The sequence below is a fragment of the Cynara cardunculus genome, unplaced genomic scaffold, assembly GCF_001531365.2.
Source record: "Cynara cardunculus var. scolymus isolate 2C unplaced genomic scaffold, CcrdV1 Un_Scaffold_946, whole genome shotgun sequence".
Lineage (NCBI taxonomy): Eukaryota > Viridiplantae > Streptophyta > Magnoliopsida > Asterales > Asteraceae > Cynara > Cynara cardunculus.
In genome coordinates, this window is record NW_020200653.1 from 100,682 (window position 1) to 123,490 (window position 22,809).

A 22,809-nucleotide genomic window follows, 5' to 3' on the forward strand; every position below is an offset into this window, starting at 1 on the left:
CTATTTTTGGTTTGATTCAGCCTTTTATTCTATAACTTACTTGGTCGAACGATTTATGAAGAAGTGTTTGATTTTACATTTTACATTTCTGAGATTTGGAATGAAATCAAGCGTTATTGAAATGTTATTTTTCGAATTAAAACAAAACCCCAGTAAAATGAACACAAGAGCATGAAAAGCATTATTGGAGAGAGATGTTTTCAGTTTCCTCAAACATGTGATGTACATAAATGCGAGGAAAATAACAAATACAAATCCCGAAATAAGACTATAAAATCGAAATCATTTTTTCAAAAAAGAAGCAAGTATATAAGGATCACATGCTCCCAGCTCTACCAGGAGTGGTTTTGTTGGGCTTGACTTTGGCGAAATCAACCAAATCTCCGAAAAGCTTGTCTTCTGTCTTCATAGGTTTCCCAGATGGCACGTGCACATACGATGCATTAGCCATAGAAGGACCTGTGTAAACCGTACTACTGTTCACAAAACCATCATCTCTCACAGCTAACCCTGACATTCTCTGATCAAGGAACTGAGCGTTTTGTTGCTGCCCGTATCCATAGCCACTGACACCATATCCATAGCCATATGGTTGTGCCATTTGCATTTGGTGACCCATTGGTTGAGGATACATGTGAGCAGCTTGAATTTGAATTTGCTGATGTGGGATCATACCCATTATCTGTTGTCCTTGGAGTAGTTGTTGAGGGTACACAGCCTGAGGCTGGCTGCTCAACGGCTGCATGTACATGCCCATTCCCTGATCATTGGTTTGCAATACTTGAGGTTGAGAGTATTGAGGGCCTCCTGCTCCTGATTGGTTATCGTCAGTTGACTGAGCTTCCCAGGGTGGCGGTGGTAGTCCCTCACTGCTTGGTGCACCTGTAGATATATCCAACAAAAGTTGATAAAGAGTTATGATGCAAGCAGAATCATACGACGACCAAGTCCTAATGCACAACTGAAACATGATTTTCATCCATATGGGGCAACTTTGGTAGCATCATCCATGACCCTGTACCCAATATTAAACTCAGTTTCTGAAAGAATGTTCTTAAAAAAAATTCCTATTTCCCTTCTTAACTGCATCTTTCAAAGTTAGTTCATAAGCTAATCAACTGGACATCATCCTGGCCATAGTAAACCTTATTTGTCTGTAAGCCAACAGCCACTCTACTCTTTTGAGGTAAAGGCCAGATCTATATACGTCTTCATTTCCCAAAGGTGGGTATACTAGCCTCGTTTGGTTGCCATTATCGCAAACACGTCTAGGACAAAAATAGGCAATACCTGAAGTAGTTAGGAAAATGGGAGGATGAGTCCATAACAAAAAAGTTTCTTACCATAAGCAGGTAAAGACGGGTCTTGCAACGGCTGCTGTTGTGGCATTTGCCCATTCCATGAAGAACTAGATCCTTGGTTCTCATATTGGGGTGGCACAGTGTTAGTAATACTTGCACTCAGGTAAAGTGAGGATTGGTGAGACGGAAAATTTTGTGACTGTTGAAATTGAGGTGAAGAATATGTTTGTCCAGCCGAACCATTTGGCACGTTAGTTTGTGAAAGCATGTCCACAAGGGCTAGCGCATTGTGCTGAGAAGCAGGAGCAGCAGTTGGTTCAGGCTCACTTATTGGTACGATAGCTAAGGAATTTTCAGGAGATGGTGAGCTAAAGTCGTCTCCACTCAAGAGGTCAAACTTGGGATTGACCTTCGCTGGAGTTGCTGGTGGTCCGTTGGTTGTAACAGGAGTTATGGCAAGCAACTCAGCACCAGCACCAGCACCAGCACCAGCACCAGCACCAGCACTAGCACCAGCACCAGACCTGCACACAATAAACATAAGTCAAATATACTTGACCAGCAATCTTAAAGCACAATAACAAATTGCCATTGTTACATCAACCTAGGAAAGCAAAACAATTGTATTAGAAAACACAATTTTCCATGAGATATTGTAGGGTAAACATTAGTTTAAATGGGAAGAAGAGAAATAAAGTTGATTACACAGGTTGTTTGGTGTCTCCTGTATCAATAAGCAGAGTATCAACAGGTACCAATGCTTGACTAGTTTCAGTCTTTGGTTTTTCAGAAGTTCCAGAAACAAGCGCATCATGTCTGGTTAGGACCCGCTGCAGGTCATCATTCAGCGCTAAGCCTTGACATAAAAGTGATTCATCCCTGTCACATAAAGTATCGCTCAGCAGATAAGGATTAAATAAAATGTAAACACGCAAAACCAAAGCCAATTTACATCTTGCTGACAACATATGATATCATGTTACATGGAAATTAGGAAGTAAACAATAATAAAAAATGACAAGATTAACACCCCAGCATCCAATCAAGTATTCTATTCACCGTCCAAATTTTCTTAAAACACAATCCGTGATTTCAATTATAGAGATATGTTGTTATAATAATTGTATTAGCCATTAAAATCGTAGAGCTTTCATCTTGGATCTTCAAACTGATCAAAACAGCTGTGCTCTCCAACTAAGGCAATTAATGGAGGGATTCCATATTATATCACTTAAATTACAGTAACAAAAATATTAGGCAATAAGGAGTAAATGGGCAATAGTATCTGCAGAAGTTTTCAACAGCAGTCAGTTATGTTATGTTAAAACAGTTTTCTTTTACAACATGCATAGAGGGTGTGCAGCGCCTGTTTCACATGTTATTTCACTAGATATTTCTGCAGCTAAATTTGTAATGTACACATACATCCTTTTACAAATTTCTGTAATATAAGCATTACCCTTTATACTTATGAATGGTATTGTTCTTTGGGCTGGTTAAAACTTTTATAAACTATAAAGTTAATTCTCAGGTTCAGCATTCTGAAGACAAACTCAACACACATATTTACACATACATATAGACATATGAAGTACATATACATATGCATGTCCATGCGCACTTATATACAGATATACTTTTGTATCTGTAGATGTACATACATGCTTATATACATATATTGTATACATACTACATGTACATCTACACATACATAGATACAGATACATATACAGTACAGACGAAAAATACAGACAGAGATGTACCCAACACCTATCATATATGTGTACTCTCTCTCTCAGTCTCCCCCCCCCCCCCCCTTTTTTTCTCTTCTCTTAGCTCACAATCAATCTGGCAAAAAATGTGACTGACAGTTTCTTTATTGATTGAGAAAACATAACCCAATTGATCAAGAAACACAAATCTAAAAGGGATGAGTGGGCAGGTTCAGAAGATGGAAGCCACACCCTCTTGGAAATCTAGTACTGAAGCCAGGTGCTCCCAATACTGGAAGCTGTACTGATGTGCGTTTCTGGTCATTATTGGCATACCAGTGCATCAAAGTTCGAGTGTTGCTTCACTATAGGTAGAGAGAATATAAGATCGTTATATAGAACCTCAGGGGCATACCAGTGCATCAAAGTTTGAAAGTGTTGCTTCACTATAGGGAGAGAGAATATATCTTTATATAGAGCCCCAGGGGCAAACCACTTGGAACACATTAATTGCCACATTATTTTGAAGTTCGATCACTGAGGGAACATGATCATTATTGCTTTGCATTAGTTTGCTTCCATATCAAAATTTTGAAAGAAAAGGCTTCGTTGTACAAATGATGATGAAAAATTACAACCAATAAATAAAGCCAGCAATGGAAGTTATTAGGAGCAGATGTTGATGCACAATGTGGTAAGAGAAGTTATACAAGGCCTTACGAAGTTGAGTTCACAAGGTGTACCACTCTTCGCTTGTATGTACGGCACTGTTCAACCAAGTCCACAATAACCTCTTGCCTAAGCCCCTGATCCCAATATACAAAGGGAGATTCAAATCGAAGTTATGGGGAGAGATCGTAAAATTGGAGCAAACAGAGACTGTGGGACAAAAATAAAGTTGCTAATTACAAGACCGGAAATTCGAAAAGTATATCTATGTAGCTTTTAACTCGTAAGAAGCACCATTAGAATATATATTCCTACTAAGTTTTTTTAATAGAAAACCTATGTAGCTTTCATGATTTAACTTGTAAGATGAACCACTAGGATATATATACCAACTAAAACAATGGAAAACTTTACCTCTTTCTTTTCTGGATCTATTGCAGTCAGCATTTCGGCAAGGACATCCATGATCCCACGTGCATTTTGGAGTTCTGTCAAGCTGAAAAGGAAAAATGTAATTAGACACAGAATAAGCAAAAGTTTATGACAACATGAATGTAGGCGACCTCGTATAAGATGGATGGATACCATGCAAGCAGATCAACTCATGAGTCATGATGATAACAACACAGACGATTTTTCATTTTAAGAAGACATAATCATTGCTTCAAGCAACAATTTACAACCTCAGATGCATGATTGTTAGTTTCTCATTTCAGACATGTATATACCAACATCAGAACAAGTAAACACCAAAACCAGGGTGACAGGTGAATATCTGAGACAATGTTACACCACTTCAGAAGCTACCAGCAATATGACAGACTGGCAGAAGAAATCTAACGAACAAAATGCTAGTTATTTGATCGTGAGAAAAGTGAAAAGCTGGAGATGATACATCCATAAAACATGTGGCGTGCATCCAGTAGGAATTGAACCTAACTATTCATCGCGATTACCTCCCTTATGCATGAAGATAATCAATTCGCTCGTTGTGGTCGGACTCTATTATGGATTTCTGACCACATTCTCCACAGAAGGCATGTAAAAAGGGGGTCGTTGGCTCATTCTTCAACAGGCACACGGGGAGTTGGCCATGCCCGAAGTTGTTACTTTAACCGCAAGGAGGGGGATGCTGAAGACAGGGCTAGTGACTGGAGTGAAGTCATAACAAGGTAGCCGTAGAAACTGCTTGAGTTTTAGCAAGGTCAATATTTAGACAACTGCTGACTCAGAAAGAAAGTGAGACTTTCTAATCACGATCCTAATTACTATCTTGACAAATTAGGGTATGGATTGCAAATTTCTGCTTCCCTATATGTGGATGTTCTTAGAAAAACCGCAGAAAAAGATAACGGAAAGCCCAGAAAATGAGCACAAGCTTTTTAAGCGGGTACAGGGTGTATCCATGAGGCCCAAAAAAGATTCAGGCTTGTGCTAGGTGACAGTTTCTTGTAGCTAACAGTTTATTGTAGTTGTAACAGCACCAAGGGCAACCAAGAAGTTCCCCAAGCCTTGGTACCTAGGTGACAAAGGCACCATTCTAGGCTCCCTATGCATTTTTCATGTTATATACCATGTTACATATTTTTCATATGCTTAGGTACAACTCTAGGCAACCCTTTGTATCCTATTTAATATAACTATTAAGGTATATTTGAAAGTATATGATATTGATTCTCGGTAGGAAAAACACATTAAATGTGCTACTGTTTGATACAAGAATATATGTACATGTTTCTCACCAGGACCTGTATCATTTACTGTAAGGGCCTTTTTCTTTTTCTTTTTGGCTACTATCAAAAATCTGTAACTCCAATAAAAAGACAAATAAGAAAGAAAATCAATGTACACAGTACACATCATCATTACCATGAACTTTTGTTGATTCAACTCCCGTACTTTCCTTCTCAGATAGTGATTCTACCATTAAGAAGAAAGATGGAGAAAGGAGAAAGGCAAACTAAGAATAAGACGGAAGATATCAGAGTGTGTTGAAGATGAAGATTACAGTCAACAAGAAAAAGAATTGAAGGCATCAAAATGTCGTCAAATAAGAGTCTAAGACCCACTCGCTCACCCAGATTGCAAGGTCCAGTAATCAGCTCGTGATATTCTGTTGAGGAGTTCCAGGATGTAAGGAACTTCTATGAAAATAGAAACCAACAGGAATAAAAAACTCATTAATATAAGCACGAATGTTCTGTCTGTCCTGCTTGTAAATGCTTCTCATGAAGACAATGATTCTCATGACACATGGCATATTCCATTACAGGATGCCCCACATGTAACTTCTAGTGGTTGAGCATTTTTCTCTTTATAGACTTTCACTTAAGTTTCTTCGATAACCAAAATTGTATGTAAACATGGTAAAGTACTGTCATACCTTACGTTAATTTGACAATTACTCAAACAGATTTTGCCATGAAACGATATTCAAGCGAATCTTAAATGAACAAGCAAATACCAGCTCTCTGGAAAATTCCGTACAAAAAATTGAAATGCAACTTCATGATATACCTCAAGGGTGGAAACTCAGCCTCCACAGAAGACTCAGCTACTTCGTTTCCATTTTCTGGATTATTTGGATATGATGATCTACTCTGCGTTTGTGGGTTTGTTAAGACAGGGGCTGCTGATCTGTCAGACTTCTGTGGAAAAACTGCCCCCAGACGCTGAAACAAGTAATCAAGTCTGGGTCTTAGAAGCCCAAATCAAATTCTTCCAAGTTCAAGATACACAAAGAATATGTTGAATCCATGAAATCTCAATCGAAAAAGATCAACCACCAAAAATTTCTCATATAACTTACCAATAATTCATGGTATGCTGCATAGTACTGTGGATACCTTGCCCTTGACCCTCCGAAAGCTTCTTGCCAAGTATCTATTAGAATTAAGATCTTCTCTTTTACATGAAAATCAGGCTGCAATATAGCAAGTTATGTCATGCAACAATTTACCAAGGGATATCATGATATCAACTTGCTTAAGTAACCTCTAACCTTTTTTTTTACAATTTTCACCATCTCATGAAGCAGATCTCTCTCAGCTACATGCATATGGACAAAATCCCCACAGTTCTTCATAATTGTTTCCAATAGCTTAAACACAATAAACAAGTTGACAATTATTATGTGAATTCAGACACGCGTAGATCATTATTTCTTCAGATCAAGCTACAACTTTAGTAGTGTGGATTTCCAATCTAATTCGAACACATTATGTCCCCACATAACTAAATAAAAAAGAAAATATATATTACTATTCATCTTTCAATCATCTCAAAAACATTTAGCATAAACCATTGAAGCTTAGAAGCTATCTTAGGTTCCAAATATTGAATTCTACCAAATCAAGTGCACGGACTATTATTCAATTTAGATATCTGAGGAACAATAGTAAAACCAATTTATAGAGAAGAAAATAGAAAAGCAGAAAGAGAGAGAAGAAAGCAAAGGCAAACCTTTCTGAGTAAATTGACAAGTCTGAAAATCATTCCATCCCCTTATGTGGATCTAGTTACATAGCTTAATAAATATATAGAAAACCTCTCGATTGTGGAATACACATAATCAATGGTGCTTATGGAAGCGCTATGCCACAGACAAGCCCCCTCCCTTTCTTTAGTCCTCATGGAGTTAGCCTAGTTGGTATGGAGGTAGGCATCCTTGTAGAAGAACATTTCACTCTTAGCATTTCACAAATTCAGTGCCATATGTGTGTGTATATATATATTTATGGGGAGAAATTCAAATGGCACACTTAAGTTCAACTGAGTCTTGTAGTTCAACCAAGAATAAGAAGAATGTGTGAAGACAGAAAGGCAAATAAATATCGTTAAGCAGAGTTGTTCTTCAGTTTATGTGGAACTTCAGTTGCCAAGAATCCTATATCAGGTGGAGAAAAGCTGTCACCAAGGTACAAGTCTATTTCCTAGTTGTTTACTCAGCCCAATAAAAAACAAACTCGTGATGAGATATAATCACAAACACTCAATGCAACAAAATCATGACCCTCAAGAGCTACTAGAGATTGGATCTAACTGCAAGGTGATTGATAGAAGATCTACAAAGATAGGACTTAGTTTTCTGTGTGCTTACTGTTAATGCAAGAAGCTGAACTTTTGGGTTCTTGCTTCCAAGACGCTTTTTAATGCCTTTAACAACATCCTTTGCTTGCCTGAATAACAATCACATCGATATTAATGCCAAATGCATGAATATACAAGCTAGCAATAAAAAGAGTAGATTGTATATCAGCTAAAAATAAAAATATGCATAAATACTTTATCTTTGATTGCCAACATGCTATCACATAAGAAACAGAACAAATTTTATTTCAAAGAGCTGGCCCGACTAAGCTGATAGTCCTTGATCAATTAATTACATTCCTACCTTCATGCAGCCTATAGAAAAACTTAGAAAGCACAAGGCACTCTAGGTACAAATGTTGTGAGCATTGTTGATCATTGACAAACCACCTTTTCATTAATCTTAAGATCTCATCTGAAAACAACAAAAAGAAAATTCAACCATAATCCTGCAGAACATTTCTCGAGGAAGTCATGTATACGTAGACATGGATATCTATATGGTCCTTTCGGCACTAGGAATGATCAACCAAAACATGGTTGATCATGGAAACAATCACTTGGACACGATTGAAACAATCACTTGGACACGGCAAATCATTATGCTTAATAAAAGGAGAAAAAGGAAGCTTAAATAGAAAACAGCTCTACTACTAGTAAGATAGCACTCCAAGCAAGCACCAAAGAAACAACGAATCTGTGATACAAAAATCAAAATAAGACACAGATAGCAATTCTAACCCCCTCAGCATACTCCCTTAGACAATGACAAGCAGATCTGTCAAAAATAGTATACACACAAGCATATATATATACACTTCATATCTGCATCAAAAGCATCCTTTCCCCTTACTCTATCTATTGCACAATATTTATTACTTTTAACCGATACATCATATATGCATCCATTCTTGTGTGTTGTTCAACAGCAGATCATACCAAAACTAAAAGAAGGGTATAAAAAAATAGAACGACACCCAAATTACAGCAAGGTTTAAAGGAAGTCCGTTATGGAGGGTGTATCAATGTGAGATTCCCCCCGAACTTTTTTGGAACTCTATTATAATAACTCAATCGCTATGGCCTTCTGCCTCTTATTTTAGCCCATTTGGCAAATTATAATGTTTAGTCCAATGATCCAATCCCTTTCTTTTGGTCTCTAATTTGAAGATTGAACTAGATTTGCCAATTGCCGATTACGATTGCAGATCTTCAATCCCTTCTCTTTGGTCTCTAATTTGACGATTGAACTCTCCTATAGGCTAGTCCCGTTCATCTTTGTTTCTCCGATGGCTTATTTTATGATTGAAGCACCAATTATGACCCTATTTAGTACTTTCTTGTTCTGTATCTTTATTTTTTTGTTCGATGAGCAACCTCGCATGCAATTTCCTCACTTCTTTATCACGATACTAATCATCATTTGTTCAGATCATTATAGCCCTTTGAAAACATGCACCAAAGTTGAGAGTGAAGGAGAACTCGCCCTAGGGTTTCTTGAGAACTTGAGGTAAACAACAGTTGGTAAACTCTTATATGTTGACTTACTGGAGAAAGTTGATTATGAGAACTTGTTGAAGATTTTGTTTGCAACAATGTTAGAAGAATGATTCTATTTAAGTAAATTTTGTGTGTTACTTTATCAAGACATCTTTTTTGTTTTAATTTGTAAAACTTTCGATATAACATCCGGTATAAACAATTATATCTTGTTTTATTTATTAGTTATTCACTCAAATCTATAATTTTGATACAAGTGTAACAAGGCCTACAAAAAGATTGGATCGGCCCTTTCTTAAAGCAACCTCCAAAGCCTCCAACATGAGCCTAACTTCTAGTCCATTATGCCAATTTCTTAAACTTCACACCAGATTATATAACTTTCACAGCAAAGAAGTAGGACACTTCAACTCAAATCATTATAGGGATGTATCAAAAACAGCCCCAAATATCTTAGATTTCATTTTTACAGTTAATAATTGTACCTAATATTGCTCGAAAGGAAAAAGAAACTTAAAAAATCCCGACTCCACTTCAATCTAATTTCTTTAATTTTACTCAGATCATTGAGTTCTAACAAATCATAACCAAATACGCCCTAAATATTCCATTCTTACAAAGCCTCTAAGTCCAAAGTAATCCGTTTCTTCAAAACTTACTCAAACTTTTAACAAGAAAAAAAATACACCGGGTTTTTCGTTCAACATTACAGGCAAAAGATAAAGAAACAAGATCACTTCGTATGACCAAACATAATTTAGAAATGAACAAGATAAAAAAGGAGAGAAAACATACGCAGGATCATGATTGCAGATATCACAGATCTCAGTGTTCATCGACCAGTCAGGTCCAATAAGCATGCTGCTTGTTGCTCTTTCCACCATCGAATTCACCATTTCTTTCAAATATAAATTCGAAACCCTATAAACCACCGGAATTGATCGGGTTTAAGATTGCCGTTGGATTCAGTGAGGTTATATGAACGGCAAATTCGGAAAGAACAACAAAACCTAGTTTGGTAGAACAAAAATCAAGAGATCAAACAGTCAAAACAACCCGTCTCTATCCAAATCTTGTGTTTCGATCCGCGATCGCGGTTTCTTATTCCTTCACCCGTCTTGGCATTACCAAAAAAAGAAATTCGGAAAAGTAAAAGCAACCAATAAGGGAAAGAAACGTGGCAACTTGAATACTGTTTGATTGTATTCGGATCACACGGTTAAGATTTAATTTGTGTGGAAGTTTGGGATTCTATTGTTATCGGGACTTGGAAGTTGAAGTCAAAATAAAAGTCAACATATTGACAGAAAATAGTCAACCAATTTCCACGATAACTTGGAGTTCGCCGCAATTGGAATGTTGACATCATTGTCTATCTTTACATATTTTACAATTATATAATAAATTTGAAAAATATTTAAATTTATTAAAAATAAGATATATATATATATATATATATATATGATATATTATATAGGGTATATTTCAAATGCATTTATATTCATTTATACAACTAATGCAACCCAATTAATTGAGATATTTATGAAAATTATGAGAGTTCATTTATTATGATTTGAATATTGATGGAAGATGATTAGAGTTCATCAATATTTTATATTATGAAATAATAAAAACTTTTATAAAATCACATATTTATCAAATTAAATGGACGGTTGAGATTGAGTTTTATTGATTGTACAAATATAAAGGACTGTATAATAATTCACCTCTCTCTCTCCATATATATATATATATATATATATAGGGTGGTTCAAATACTAATCCATTTTTTTGTACTAACTATGCTAACCAACATCAACCAATCGTGTTTCATCTTTTAGTTTGGTTCAAATGTAACTCACATATTAATGATAATGGTATTTAAATCATTAGTCATTCTTATGTAACTCCCAAATATTTTAATTGGAAGTTACAAATCTTAAAATATCACTAATTGATCTTCATTTAATAATGACATCAATTTCACATTTGTTCATCTTCATGTTTTTTACATATATCCTTCATAAAATGGTTTTGATATTATAAATTTGAAAAAAGTCTCTTGTGTAAAGATTATGTTATAGTTCGAGTAATATGGATGATCATACAGTAAAACAGAGCGACGACAATAAGAACGAAAAAGCTAAAAGCGTCTACGAATACATTCGGAATTCGAATTTCGAAAGTGAAGAAAATGATCAAACTGTTCATATTGGTATGTGCTCAATATTATTCTTTTCTTCCGTTTAAATGAACAGCTGTTACCTTCAAGAATTATCTACTATTCTTGCTGCAATGACTGTTGTTGACATGTTGAACATCGTCTGTATATTTTGGTGTTTGATATGTTCGGAAAATTCATTTGTTTTTCTGCTGTACACACGAACAAATCAAGGACGGTGGGATTTAACTCCAAGATTCAATGACACAAGTATAAACAATATAAGTTATGCTTTCACTCTGTTTTTATGTCCTAAAGAACCAGACCTATAATCATTTTATCGGGAAGTGTTGCGTGTGTGTCACCTAACCGACCACGTTGTGATTGGGTCTGGGAGATATATCACCTCTATGAACAACTATTGTTCATTTTACAGATTAAAGACAACATGAACAGCTACTGTTCATTACATAATAGACTAAAATCAACATGAACAGCCACTCATTTGAACATATTGCTACTGCAAACAGTGAAACAAAATGAAGATATATGTATGAACAACTACTTTCCATATATGTATGAACAATTTTGAATCAATGTGCTATCGGTCTTGTTAACACACACTGAAATACATAGCCGTAGACGGTGTGATTTATCCCCCAGAACCTCTCTGTTTTTATGTCCTACATAACCAAACCTATAATCATTTTATCGGGAAGTGTTGCGTGTGTGCTACTTAACCGACCACATTGTGATTGTGTCTGGGAGATATATCACTTGTATGAACAAACATTGTTCATTATACAGATCAAAGACAACATGAACACCTACTGTTCATTACATAGTCTAAAATCAACATGGAAAGCTACTCATATGAACACATAGCTACTGTCCATTATGTTCACTATATCCCGGTAATGGACAGCTCTAAATGGTGGTTACTAGTTCTATGTAAAACTGATTTATGTCGAGGATTTTCGACTTGAAACATTTCAACTCACTCTCCTTTGAAGGCCCCATGGATTGATGTTAGTTTTTCCTGCCTGCTCTAAATAGTGCCAAAAAGATGACAGACCAACAAAGCAAAACGTTTCATAAACCAAGCAAAACGAACCCGATATATCTCATACAGAGGTTGATGTGTAAGATGTATGCAGACTGTCACAATACAATTATTTCATGTAATAGCTAATATATGTGAGAGATATAACACTTTAACTGTAAATATTTTTAAAAGCTGAAAAAAAGTATTCATATTTTATATACGATGGAAATGCATGATAAATAATATTTACGATTATTCAACATTATGTTCACTTTATACAGTGATATTCACTACCTATTGTGATTAAGTCATGGAGATGCAAACTTACTTGCCCACCAAAATTGAAATGAAACCTTGCATCATCGTGCTATCTTTTGAATTCTCTAGTTTGTTTAATAATAACTTTAGTTTTCAAGACTAACTACATCTTTACAAGCAGGTTTTGATGATCTCACCCCTCCACATCCCGATTTTGAATATGATATTGGCGAGACCATAGAAGGAAGCAAGTATTTTATCCCAATTGTGGATGACGCGCTTAAGCCAAAGACGAACGCACAATATGCAACTTTAAAAAATGCTGAAAAGATGTACAGAGATTACGCGGACAAGGCCGGATTTGATGTTCGTGTACATGCAAAAAAAAAAACAAACAAACACGGAAACATTCAAAATAGATGGTTTGTGTGTAGTAGAGAGGGTAACCCAAACAAAAGGCAATTTAATTCTTTGGAGATTCAGCCCGGTGAGAGGAGATATCGCGATACGAACCTAAAACGTTGTGGATGTAATGCATGTCTAAAAATCCACTTGACGAAGGATGGGGGTTGTTACGAGATATACGAGTTTGTTGAGGCACATAACCATGCGTTGTTCAACGTTAACGATCGTCGTTTCTCTAGGAAGAATAGACAGATGAAGTGTACGGATTTCAAGACTATACTCAACAGCTCGAGTTACAAAGTCGGTGCGAGAAGGGCACATCGTATTCAAACGGCATTGAACGGGGGGTTTGAGCATACTCGAGTTTCAGAAATTGATTTCAAGAATTTTAAGAGGGATGCTGTTGCTTGTGTTGGGAATAAGGACGCACAGATGTTGATCAATAAACTATCAAATAGACGTGATATTGTACCAGGTTATTTATTCGAATACAAGTGTAATGCACAGGAGTTGATCGCAATTTTCTGGGCAGATGAAGTTTCTAGGATCAAGTACAAAGAATTCGGTGATGTCATATCGTTCGACGGGACGTTTCGCACGAACAAGTAATATTCATAGTGCGATAGAGTTTTTAAAGATTATTACGCATTTCTATTTTTATGGAATCATGACGTGGGAAGAAATAGGTACAACTAATTCGTTGATTTGTGTTGCAGGCATGCCATGATTTTCGTGCCGTTTTTGGCCGTTGACAATCACAAGGCTTCCGTTGTCATCGGGTTCGCTCTAATCAGTGGCGAGACAATCGAGAACTTTACATGGGTTTTAAAGGCTTTCCTAAACTGTCATGAGAAGCAACCAGTTTTCGTCATTACAGACCAATGTTCTGCAATGAAGCAAGCTATCCTGATGGTGTTTACGGAAGCCAAACACATACTCTGTATGTGGCACATTATGAAGAAGGTGCCTTCAAAGGTAAGTAGTATGTACGTAATGCTATGTGTTTTTAAATGATGTTTATGTTTTATTTGTTTCATTAGTGGTTGCCATATACACGCAGGTCAGTGTCGCACTAAATCAAGATCCTAATTTTAATAAAGTAATCAGCAAGCTCGTATGGAACATACATATTGGACCAGCGGAGTTCGAGCATCGTTGGCATGAGATGATCGAGCAATACAATCTGGGGGGTGATACTTGGTTCACAGATATGTATGCAATTCGACACTCGTTGATTCCTGCCTTTTACAAGAACACGCCAATGTCTGGTCTAATGAAAACAACCTCAAGATCCGAGAGTTCGAATTCATATATTAATATATACGAATCGTACTGGTTTGATTTGGTTCAATTCCTTAATAATTACGACGTAGCTATAGAGAAACAAAGATACAGACAACCTGTTCATGAAACAGTAACGAGAACCACTAATCCAAAATTTGTTACTCCGTTGCGTTTAGAAAGTTATGCATCAAGCATATACAGTCGGAATGTGTTTTTTGACATACAAAAGGAGATAAAGAAGGATGTCTGGTGCTGTGCTATAGAGAACATCAAATGCCGGGATGTCTTAAAGTCATTTGTGATAAGCCACAAAACCAAGAAATCATCCGAGAACATCACATATCTGGTATCATATCCCTAATCCACACAACAATATTTTTTTATGTTTTCGAAGTTTATGTTTGATTGTGGTTGTTTGCAAACCTTTGTAATCTAGGTGAACCGTAATTACTCAACAGACACCGTCGAATACGAGTGCAACCTATTCACGCGTAATGATTATCTTTGTCGTCACGCGTTCAAGGTATTGATAAACGATGAAGTTGAATTCATACCGGATAGATATGTGTTACGGCGACGGAAATGACAATTAGTCCCAGTACAGATACAATCTGCAAGGGTTCGTTACGGCGAGGTTGATGCTGAAAAAGAAAAGTGTATCATTGATGTATATTCGAAGGTCGACGAGATCATAAGCATCGCCCGGAATGATAAGTCTATATTGGCTAGATTGGAAAGAAATCTCAACACATTTATGGTTGATATAGAGAAGGAAGTTCCATATGAAGACCCATCTCAACAGAAGTTGGATGCAATTAGGGAGCACCTAGGTGTTTCCATACCGGATGAGGTGGATATTTTACCACCTTCTGGCATTAGGAACAAGGGATGCGAGACTGGTAAGTGTATCTGAAAAAATCCAGACTAATAGCAAAAAATCAAAACGAAAATGTGCAACATGTGGATAACGTAGTGGTCATGACTCACGTAATTGCCCAGAATTGGTAGATTAGTTACAATTCAAGTAGTTAGGAGTGTTATCGTTTCGTTATAATTTGTTGACGTATTGTTCGTGTGACATTTTCGGCGTATGTTTTTTGATACGATTATCATCTACTTGTCATAAACATTATCTTGTTAGGAACTTAAAGGTTTTTGACGGTCCTTATCTTATTATTAGAGTTGGTTAAACATATGAAAATTGAATTCTTATGGATGTTGTATATAGCAGTTGATGTTTTTGATAGTGCCTTCATTGTCCTGGAGAAAGTAGCCTATGTTCATTGTAGCATGCATGATGCAGGAATCTCTAGAATTGGATCAGTTAACAAACAACATCCTTCTTTGAATGTTGCAAAAAGCTGTGTTGTAGATGCCATGTGATCTAGAAATGTAATTTCCACTTGAGGGAGAATTTTGTGTCATGCATCAAGTAACTAATGGAAATGGCATACTTATATATTATCACAACAGCTATCCATTGCAACAACAAACTATCAACTCCATTTCGTAGCATAAAAACTAAAATATGCATTATTAAAGTTAGGCGTTACATCTTGGTCAATCATAGATATGTGATTTATTTGAAGAACTAATGCATTATGTATGCGATCAAGTGGGATAAGTACCTGGAAGTTATAAGGTTGATCTTCAGTCAATTGCTTATGCAACGTGGAGACCAGTACAACATTGTTGCGATCCCGTAGTTCCACTGCACCTTCATCATGCAATTTCACAGACTTGACGCCAGCATCCCGATGATTTTTTTCTTCATTAATTGTTGAAAATGAAGCCATTGTCAGATTTCAAAATGAATCATTTTAACAATTTAACAATCATGAGTATGCATAACCATTGTGCTGTAATCAAGTTCCAAGCAAGAGAATATGATATTTGACATCAAACTCCAATACATTAAGATTGTCATGAAGATGACAGTTACCAATATAGGCTTAATAGCATGAACATAAATATGGATATCCTAACCAAAGGCAGCTACAATGCAGTTGCGTCGAGTAAGTGAAAGACTATAATAACAATTATTGTAACAATGCCCATTGAGGTAGAGTTTGGTACACATATATGAGAAGACTGATATCGACAGGACAGGTTGTCTGTATGGTGTTTGGTTCAACTAAAACATGACTAAACAAGTTGCCTGTACAGTGTTTGGTAATTTGGACAAGACATGACAAGACTGTTAAAATGATCAGAATGCCCCTAAAACCTGTCTAACGTATCTATAAATCATATAATAGTTATAAACATGGAATGATAAGTTTTTGCCCTGTCCAATATATTCCCATGTACCAAATGCAGCGTACGAGAATAATCAGGTAGTAGTACACATGCAAAAACCCAAAAGAAAAACGCATGGTACCAAGAAACCTTGCAGTTTATGAAATACAAAAAATAAGCAGGATCACTTGAAGTCTTTAAGTAAGTGCAATGCTAAAGAATCAAGTTAGTCCCTATTATCAATCTGATTCCAACTATTCATATATCAATCCACCGAGGAAGTAAAAAGTAGAAATAGTGTATCATACTTTGAGGTTTAAAACAAAACACCATAAGATGTACATAATGCAGCGATAACACCGAAGGCACTATCAGAAGCATCAATTGATGTACTATAAATAAGGTGAATACGAAATATTCAAAAAGCATTGAGAAATCCAACTACATATGTCGTCTACATCTTCCCCCGACCGATTCGGGTAGCCACACGTCTCCATCGCAATGAATCTTTCCACTTCCTTTATGATTGATGTCTTTCGGATGTTTTCGTCACTGAGTAGGATCTTCAAACAATACTTTGTTCGTAGATCCTTTAGCTGCTTTTTTTGTTTCATACTCTCTTTGTAAAGCTCGCATTCCCATTTCCCTCCATCGGCTCCAAAGTACGTCTCCATATGTTGCATCATCATTACACCCGAATCAACTGAGCTCTCATTTGACTGCCACCTTGTCCTTATTCGCTCCTGATCCATCTCAGCATAAACCTTCCCCGCATCGTGGCCCTCTCTCAAAAGGTGAAGTATCACCATGTCTTGCTGAATCAATCATAAATTCGACAACATAAATATGGTACTCATGAAGCATGTAGAATGCGATAACTAATACTGGAAACTTACCAAAATTACCGGACTAGGACCGTATATATCATCAACGTTGCCATCGCGATTCTTTGAGTCAATGATAACGATTGAGGGTTGTTTTAGATCAAACACAACAATGTAGTAGAATGATTCTTCCACAATCGGGAAGAATACCTGGAATTATAAATACGTAAGCTAGCATTTAGAATTTCAATGTACCTTTACTTTATTTTATGATAATATTACCAACGAATGTTATATACGTACAATGTCAACGTTGCACGTACTAACGAGCTCCCTATCATTGTTTGTGCAACTTGACAGGTTGTGTTTGAAAGTCTCATATCTCCGGTGAATATCCAAGGTCTGGTCCCTCATGGTCCGATCCATTTGCACCCATAACAAATCCATAAGTTGTATTGAAGACAATGGATGTTATATAATGGTATGACAAAAAAAGGTGTATGTTGAATGATGTCATCGAAACGCTTGTCGTAAAGAAATAGCGTCTGGGGGATTCATTGCTCTGCAATCTCTCATCTCGGTTTAGTACCGTCGACCACACATCCAACACATCTCGGCATACTACGGACTGGGTTGCAAGGGATTGCAACACCTGCCGTGTTATTGTTCTTCCGTATGTGGTCACGAAAACAGGTTCCCTGGGTATTAATATTAAAACATTAAATAATTGAAAACATACAACCCAGATATTTACGTAAAAAAATACATTAAATTAAATAAGAAAAGTTAAATTACAACTTACAATATTCCGCCAATCCCCCTCAAAATCCAATCATGTAACTTCCGTTCATCACTTGTTACGTCGAATGTAACAACACGCGTAACATAAGGTGAACGTAGCTTGAAACTCAGCTTCGGATCCCTCTTCGACAACGTCGGCCTCGCACCCTCCTGCATTGACGATGTAGTCAACGCATCCCCAACAGCAACTACATGTGAACCCGATGGACTTATCCCCAAATCAAATGATGGTGGCTCGATACCTCCATACAAATCAATTGTTTTGTCACTGCTTTCCGCTCGCTTACATATCTTACTTTTCCGAAACTCAGTCTGATCACCACTTCTACTCCGTAATATCCCAACTTTCTCCCTCTGTACTTGTAATGACGGAATCCCGACCGTCTCCTTTTGAACAGAGCGTGTAAATCTCATGTTTTTCTTCGTTATCTGTATCGATTTCTCATTGGATGCCCTATCAACCTCCGCAATCACCGAAGGGCTCGTCCAGAATTGAGACAAGAGTGAGAGCAAATCTGGAACATGAATGGTTGACAACTTAGGAGGTGTTACCTCAACAATAGGCAGGTCAGGGACTTGGCTCGTAGCAGGGGGTGCATCCCACTTGCTACCTTTAAACAAACAAGCTAATTTGATCTTGAATTCTTCAAAATCCGTATCACCAAGGAAACGTTCAATGAATGAATCCATCATCAAGTCTGCCTCCACTCTTCCAAAATAAAGATCAGCAATTTTTTTACGCATCACCCTCATGCATTCCTTGGCAAAAACAACCAAAATACGATAATAAAAACAACATATGTAATGTGTATTAAAAACATATATATGAAGTATAAGGTAACACAATATACATAAAAATATATACCAATTTCATTTAACAGGTTTCACATAACTTAAAAATGGTTATTAACTGACGCATACAAAGCTTTGTTAAAAATACCCTAATTTGTGTGAAGTTTATAATGCATAAACACACACACTTAGAATGTGAATAGTGTATTCAACTGCTCTAAGCAAAACCAAGAGATCATGCAGTCGATTGAAACTAAGCAAGAATTTGTAATTGCTTCATATAACAGAATGAAACAATTTAGCTTCACAGCAACTACCACATGATAACCAAGTCATCTATGGTCTTAGTGGCCAATTAGGTTACAGGAGATCAAAAGAAAAACAAGTGCCCTTTTAGGTTCATATTTAATGTGGAAATGCATTTCATAAAATGTGTAAAGCTTTTAATTGACAGTAAATACCAGACATACATCATCCTAAACATGTGTTGTGTAAATATCTTATGTGGAATAGAATGATGGTGATGTTCATCAGGTTGCTGCATGCATGACTCCAAGTAGCGATATATCACAGACACTAGTTAACATAACGAACAGTAGATGTTCACACTAGGTATATGAATTAGTAGATGTTCATTCCAGTATATATCATCGTCTTTTTAATTATCATTGTTAGTGGTTTTGTAGCTCGTTATATTGATAATTTAGATGTTTTAGTTCATTGTATTGATCATATGTGTTAATTTGCTTGTTATCTCTGTCGAGCCTATAGATCATATAAATCTCAACCTCTTCCTTCATTTTATTTTTTCACAGAAATTCATGAACTTCATTGTAAACTCTTTTGTGTTGTTGCCCACTGATACTAGACATCCTAATCCATTGAGATACGGCTCTATCCAGCCCGACATGGAAGGTGATCTTCGACATAGTAATTGTTAATCATTTACATCCTTATTTTGATTGAGCCATTATGTTTTAACTTGTATACACGACCAAGATGCAAGTCATAGAACGGCGACAGAGCACCATCTTACGTTAATTGTTGTGTATCCAATAAAGTCTAAGCAGTTTTATCCAATAATGTGGACAGTTGGCCTCTAAGCAGTACTTGTAAAAAGTTGTAAGCTGCATGTTTTTGTTAAACCTTTTGCCTTGGATTTATTCAGTGCTATGTTTTCTACGACACATTTCTATTTACATTAGATGTTCATTCCAGTAGCTGTTCATGTTGTATTTAGTTTTCATGATGCATTACTTATTCACGTTATCTATTCATAGAGTAGCTGCTCTTTTTATTTTTAGTCTAGATAATGAACAGTAGTTTTTCATGTTACCTCCAGTCCATATAACGAACATATAACGTGTTCATATTTGCAATAGTGAACACTAGGACAGAAATAACAAATGTTCATGTAATGAACAACTACTATTCATACTCGTTATATAACACAACAGTTCATTTTTATATTCAGTCCATATAATGAACACATATTGTTCATACTATGTAAATATAATAAACAGTATACAACAAGAATAAACAGTTATGTACTACTTATATAATAAACATATACTGTTCATACTAGTTATATGATGTGTTTTAAGATTCTCAGGTTTTTGAATCTTGCACGTAATAAATCAGAAAAATGTGTTAAACATGGTTTGTGATAAACAATATACATACACAACCCCTATATGAAAGTACAATAGCTCACATAAATATCACTCAAAACAGAAACATAATTATAACAGTTTACAAGTTACCTCCTTAGTGATACGACCATCTTCGGCTTGATGTCTTGCACTTGCTTCCGCCACGTTTTTTGATGCGATACCCACTTCAACATCTTTCTTGCATGCTCGATCCTGGATGGTGGATATACGTTTCATTTCGACGTATCCAAATCCGCCACGTCTAAGATCGACCTCTTGCCTTTTCTGCAACAGGTCCATTGTCCAAGGCTTTTTAGGATGTGTATCGTTGGCGATCTGGATGTGTTCACATTTGGTAGTATGGACATACAGCAACTTTAAAGCATGAATAAATTAGTTGTTTTTTTTACGGTAATATTAAACGTCTTTTATTGTAATGTGTTATGACAAAAGTAACTTACAGTCAAACATGTCAAGGGGCCTGAATAGAAAGACAGATGGCTGTCTCTATTCCAACACTTCTTACTTGTTGCAATGCAATCAAATATGTACTTACACCAGTTGATTTTTGGAATCATATTTAAGCTCTGAATACGTGACAAGAAACGCAGGTTGCAAACACCGACCCAGCTACACTCCGTAAGGGTGTTGATGACTATCACTAAGAAGCTTATCTTGAACATGGCCCCCGCATCACCTGATTTTTGTACAACATTCATTACATCCTTTGGCCTCATTCTGTCTTTTGAGAATTGCTTCCGCCATGCGGTAATGATGTCATCGATGGACGGTGATGGATCAACTGAATTAAGGTCTACTCCTCCCATGGGCAGGCCCAGCACGTCGTGTATAGATTTCACTGTTATAGGTATTACAGCAACGTTCATCGTTATGTTCATGGCTGCCGTATCTAGATTATCCACGACATAGAACCCCATTTTTTCTGGGATCCCGTCTACCGTCATGTCCAACAGCGACGAAAAGCCCATTTCCTTGATCGCTGCTCGTTGGTCGACGGATAGGGACTTCACAGTTTCGTACAATGTCTTTGGAGAAGTACGAGTTCTAATGCATAAGTTCATATCCTTCGCATCAGTCGGCCCAACCATCTCTTCCTTCTCGTGACTAATTGCTAAGCCTTTATCCTTCTGATTTACTATTGATGCTGCCTTACCACGTTTCTGGTCAAGGCTTTGGAAATCACTATCGCGTGACAGGAATTCTTTCATGGACATTTCCCCTATGACAGTTAAACAAATGAATAAAAATGGATTATTATATCGTTAGTAGGTGTGTTTGTAAAACGTTAATTATTTGTAAAATTATAGAAACATAAGTATCGGGTCATACTTACATCTACTACACCAGTAACGTCCTCTATGGGGTGATCCATTGTCACGTTGTTAATTTCTCTACTGGAGGGATCCACAGTTTGTATGCTGTCAGTCTTAAGAAGCCGAGCTGAACACATAGAAGAGTAATTGTTAGAAAGGAAACCTTTTTCTGTGAAGTTAGGATTCATAATCTGTTCAATGTTTGTCTATCTGATACGATTAGTATGCATCAAACATACCTGCTTGTTTTGATGACCCAATCACCTTCGACTTTGTCAGTATCAATACCATTGATGATGATTCACCTATACATCTCATCTTCGTTAGTGTGGATGTCATAACAATGGATACTAAGTCTAATTTTTATCATATAATATCACGATAACATTAACCCATCACATACAAATTGCACGAAAGCTAAAGATATGAACCATGGTTATTGATACACATTTCCCATACAAAAACATTTATGGAATGGACAGTAGCATGTATGCATATATTTTAAAAGTCCCCATATCTAACATATATGAAATGGAAATAGCATTGTAGTTATTTGTATATTTATATACACACACAACTCCTATATAAAGACGTTATATAACAATGGATACTTGCTACTATCCATTCCATAAATGTTCCCTTTATCTTTTCCTACTTCTAAATTCAAATATTTGTTATTCTAACCCCTGGAACCTCTCTGTTTTGGCTGATCATTCGCCCCATCCCCCCTTCACCTTCCCCCCC

At 36.5% G+C, this 22,809-nt stretch overlaps 2 protein-coding genes across 2 annotated transcripts; one reads left to right on the forward strand and one right to left on the reverse strand.

Moving 5' to 3' along the window:
* Nucleotides 1-101: 101 nt before the first annotated feature.
* On the reverse strand, nucleotides 102-10,391 carry LOC112502136 (TOM1-like protein 9). The gene is made up of 10 exons (XM_025105962.1): nucleotides 10,067-10,391; nucleotides 7,782-7,860; nucleotides 6,684-6,782; nucleotides 6,492-6,605; nucleotides 6,200-6,354; nucleotides 4,097-4,178; nucleotides 3,734-3,819; nucleotides 2,007-2,180; nucleotides 1,344-1,825; nucleotides 102-882 (listed from the first exon to the last, which is right to left on the reverse strand). The coding sequence occupies exons 1-10, from the start codon at nucleotides 10,165-10,167 to the stop codon at nucleotides 317-319; spliced, it is 1,938 nt and encodes a 645-aa protein (XP_024961730.1). The 5' UTR covers nucleotides 10,168-10,391; the 3' UTR covers nucleotides 102-316.
* Nucleotides 10,392-11,521: 1,130 nt separating this feature from the next.
* Nucleotides 11,522-15,807, forward strand: LOC112502134 (protein FAR1-RELATED SEQUENCE 5-like). Its single transcript, XM_025105961.1, has 8 exons — nucleotides 11,522-11,597; nucleotides 12,917-13,107; nucleotides 13,297-13,745; nucleotides 13,857-14,115; nucleotides 14,201-14,770; nucleotides 14,861-14,947; nucleotides 15,029-15,323; nucleotides 15,656-15,807. Exons 1-8 carry the CDS (start codon nucleotides 11,522-11,524, stop codon nucleotides 15,805-15,807), a joined length of 2,079 nt encoding a protein of 692 aa, XP_024961729.1.
* Nucleotides 15,808-22,809: the final 7,002 nt, after the last annotated feature.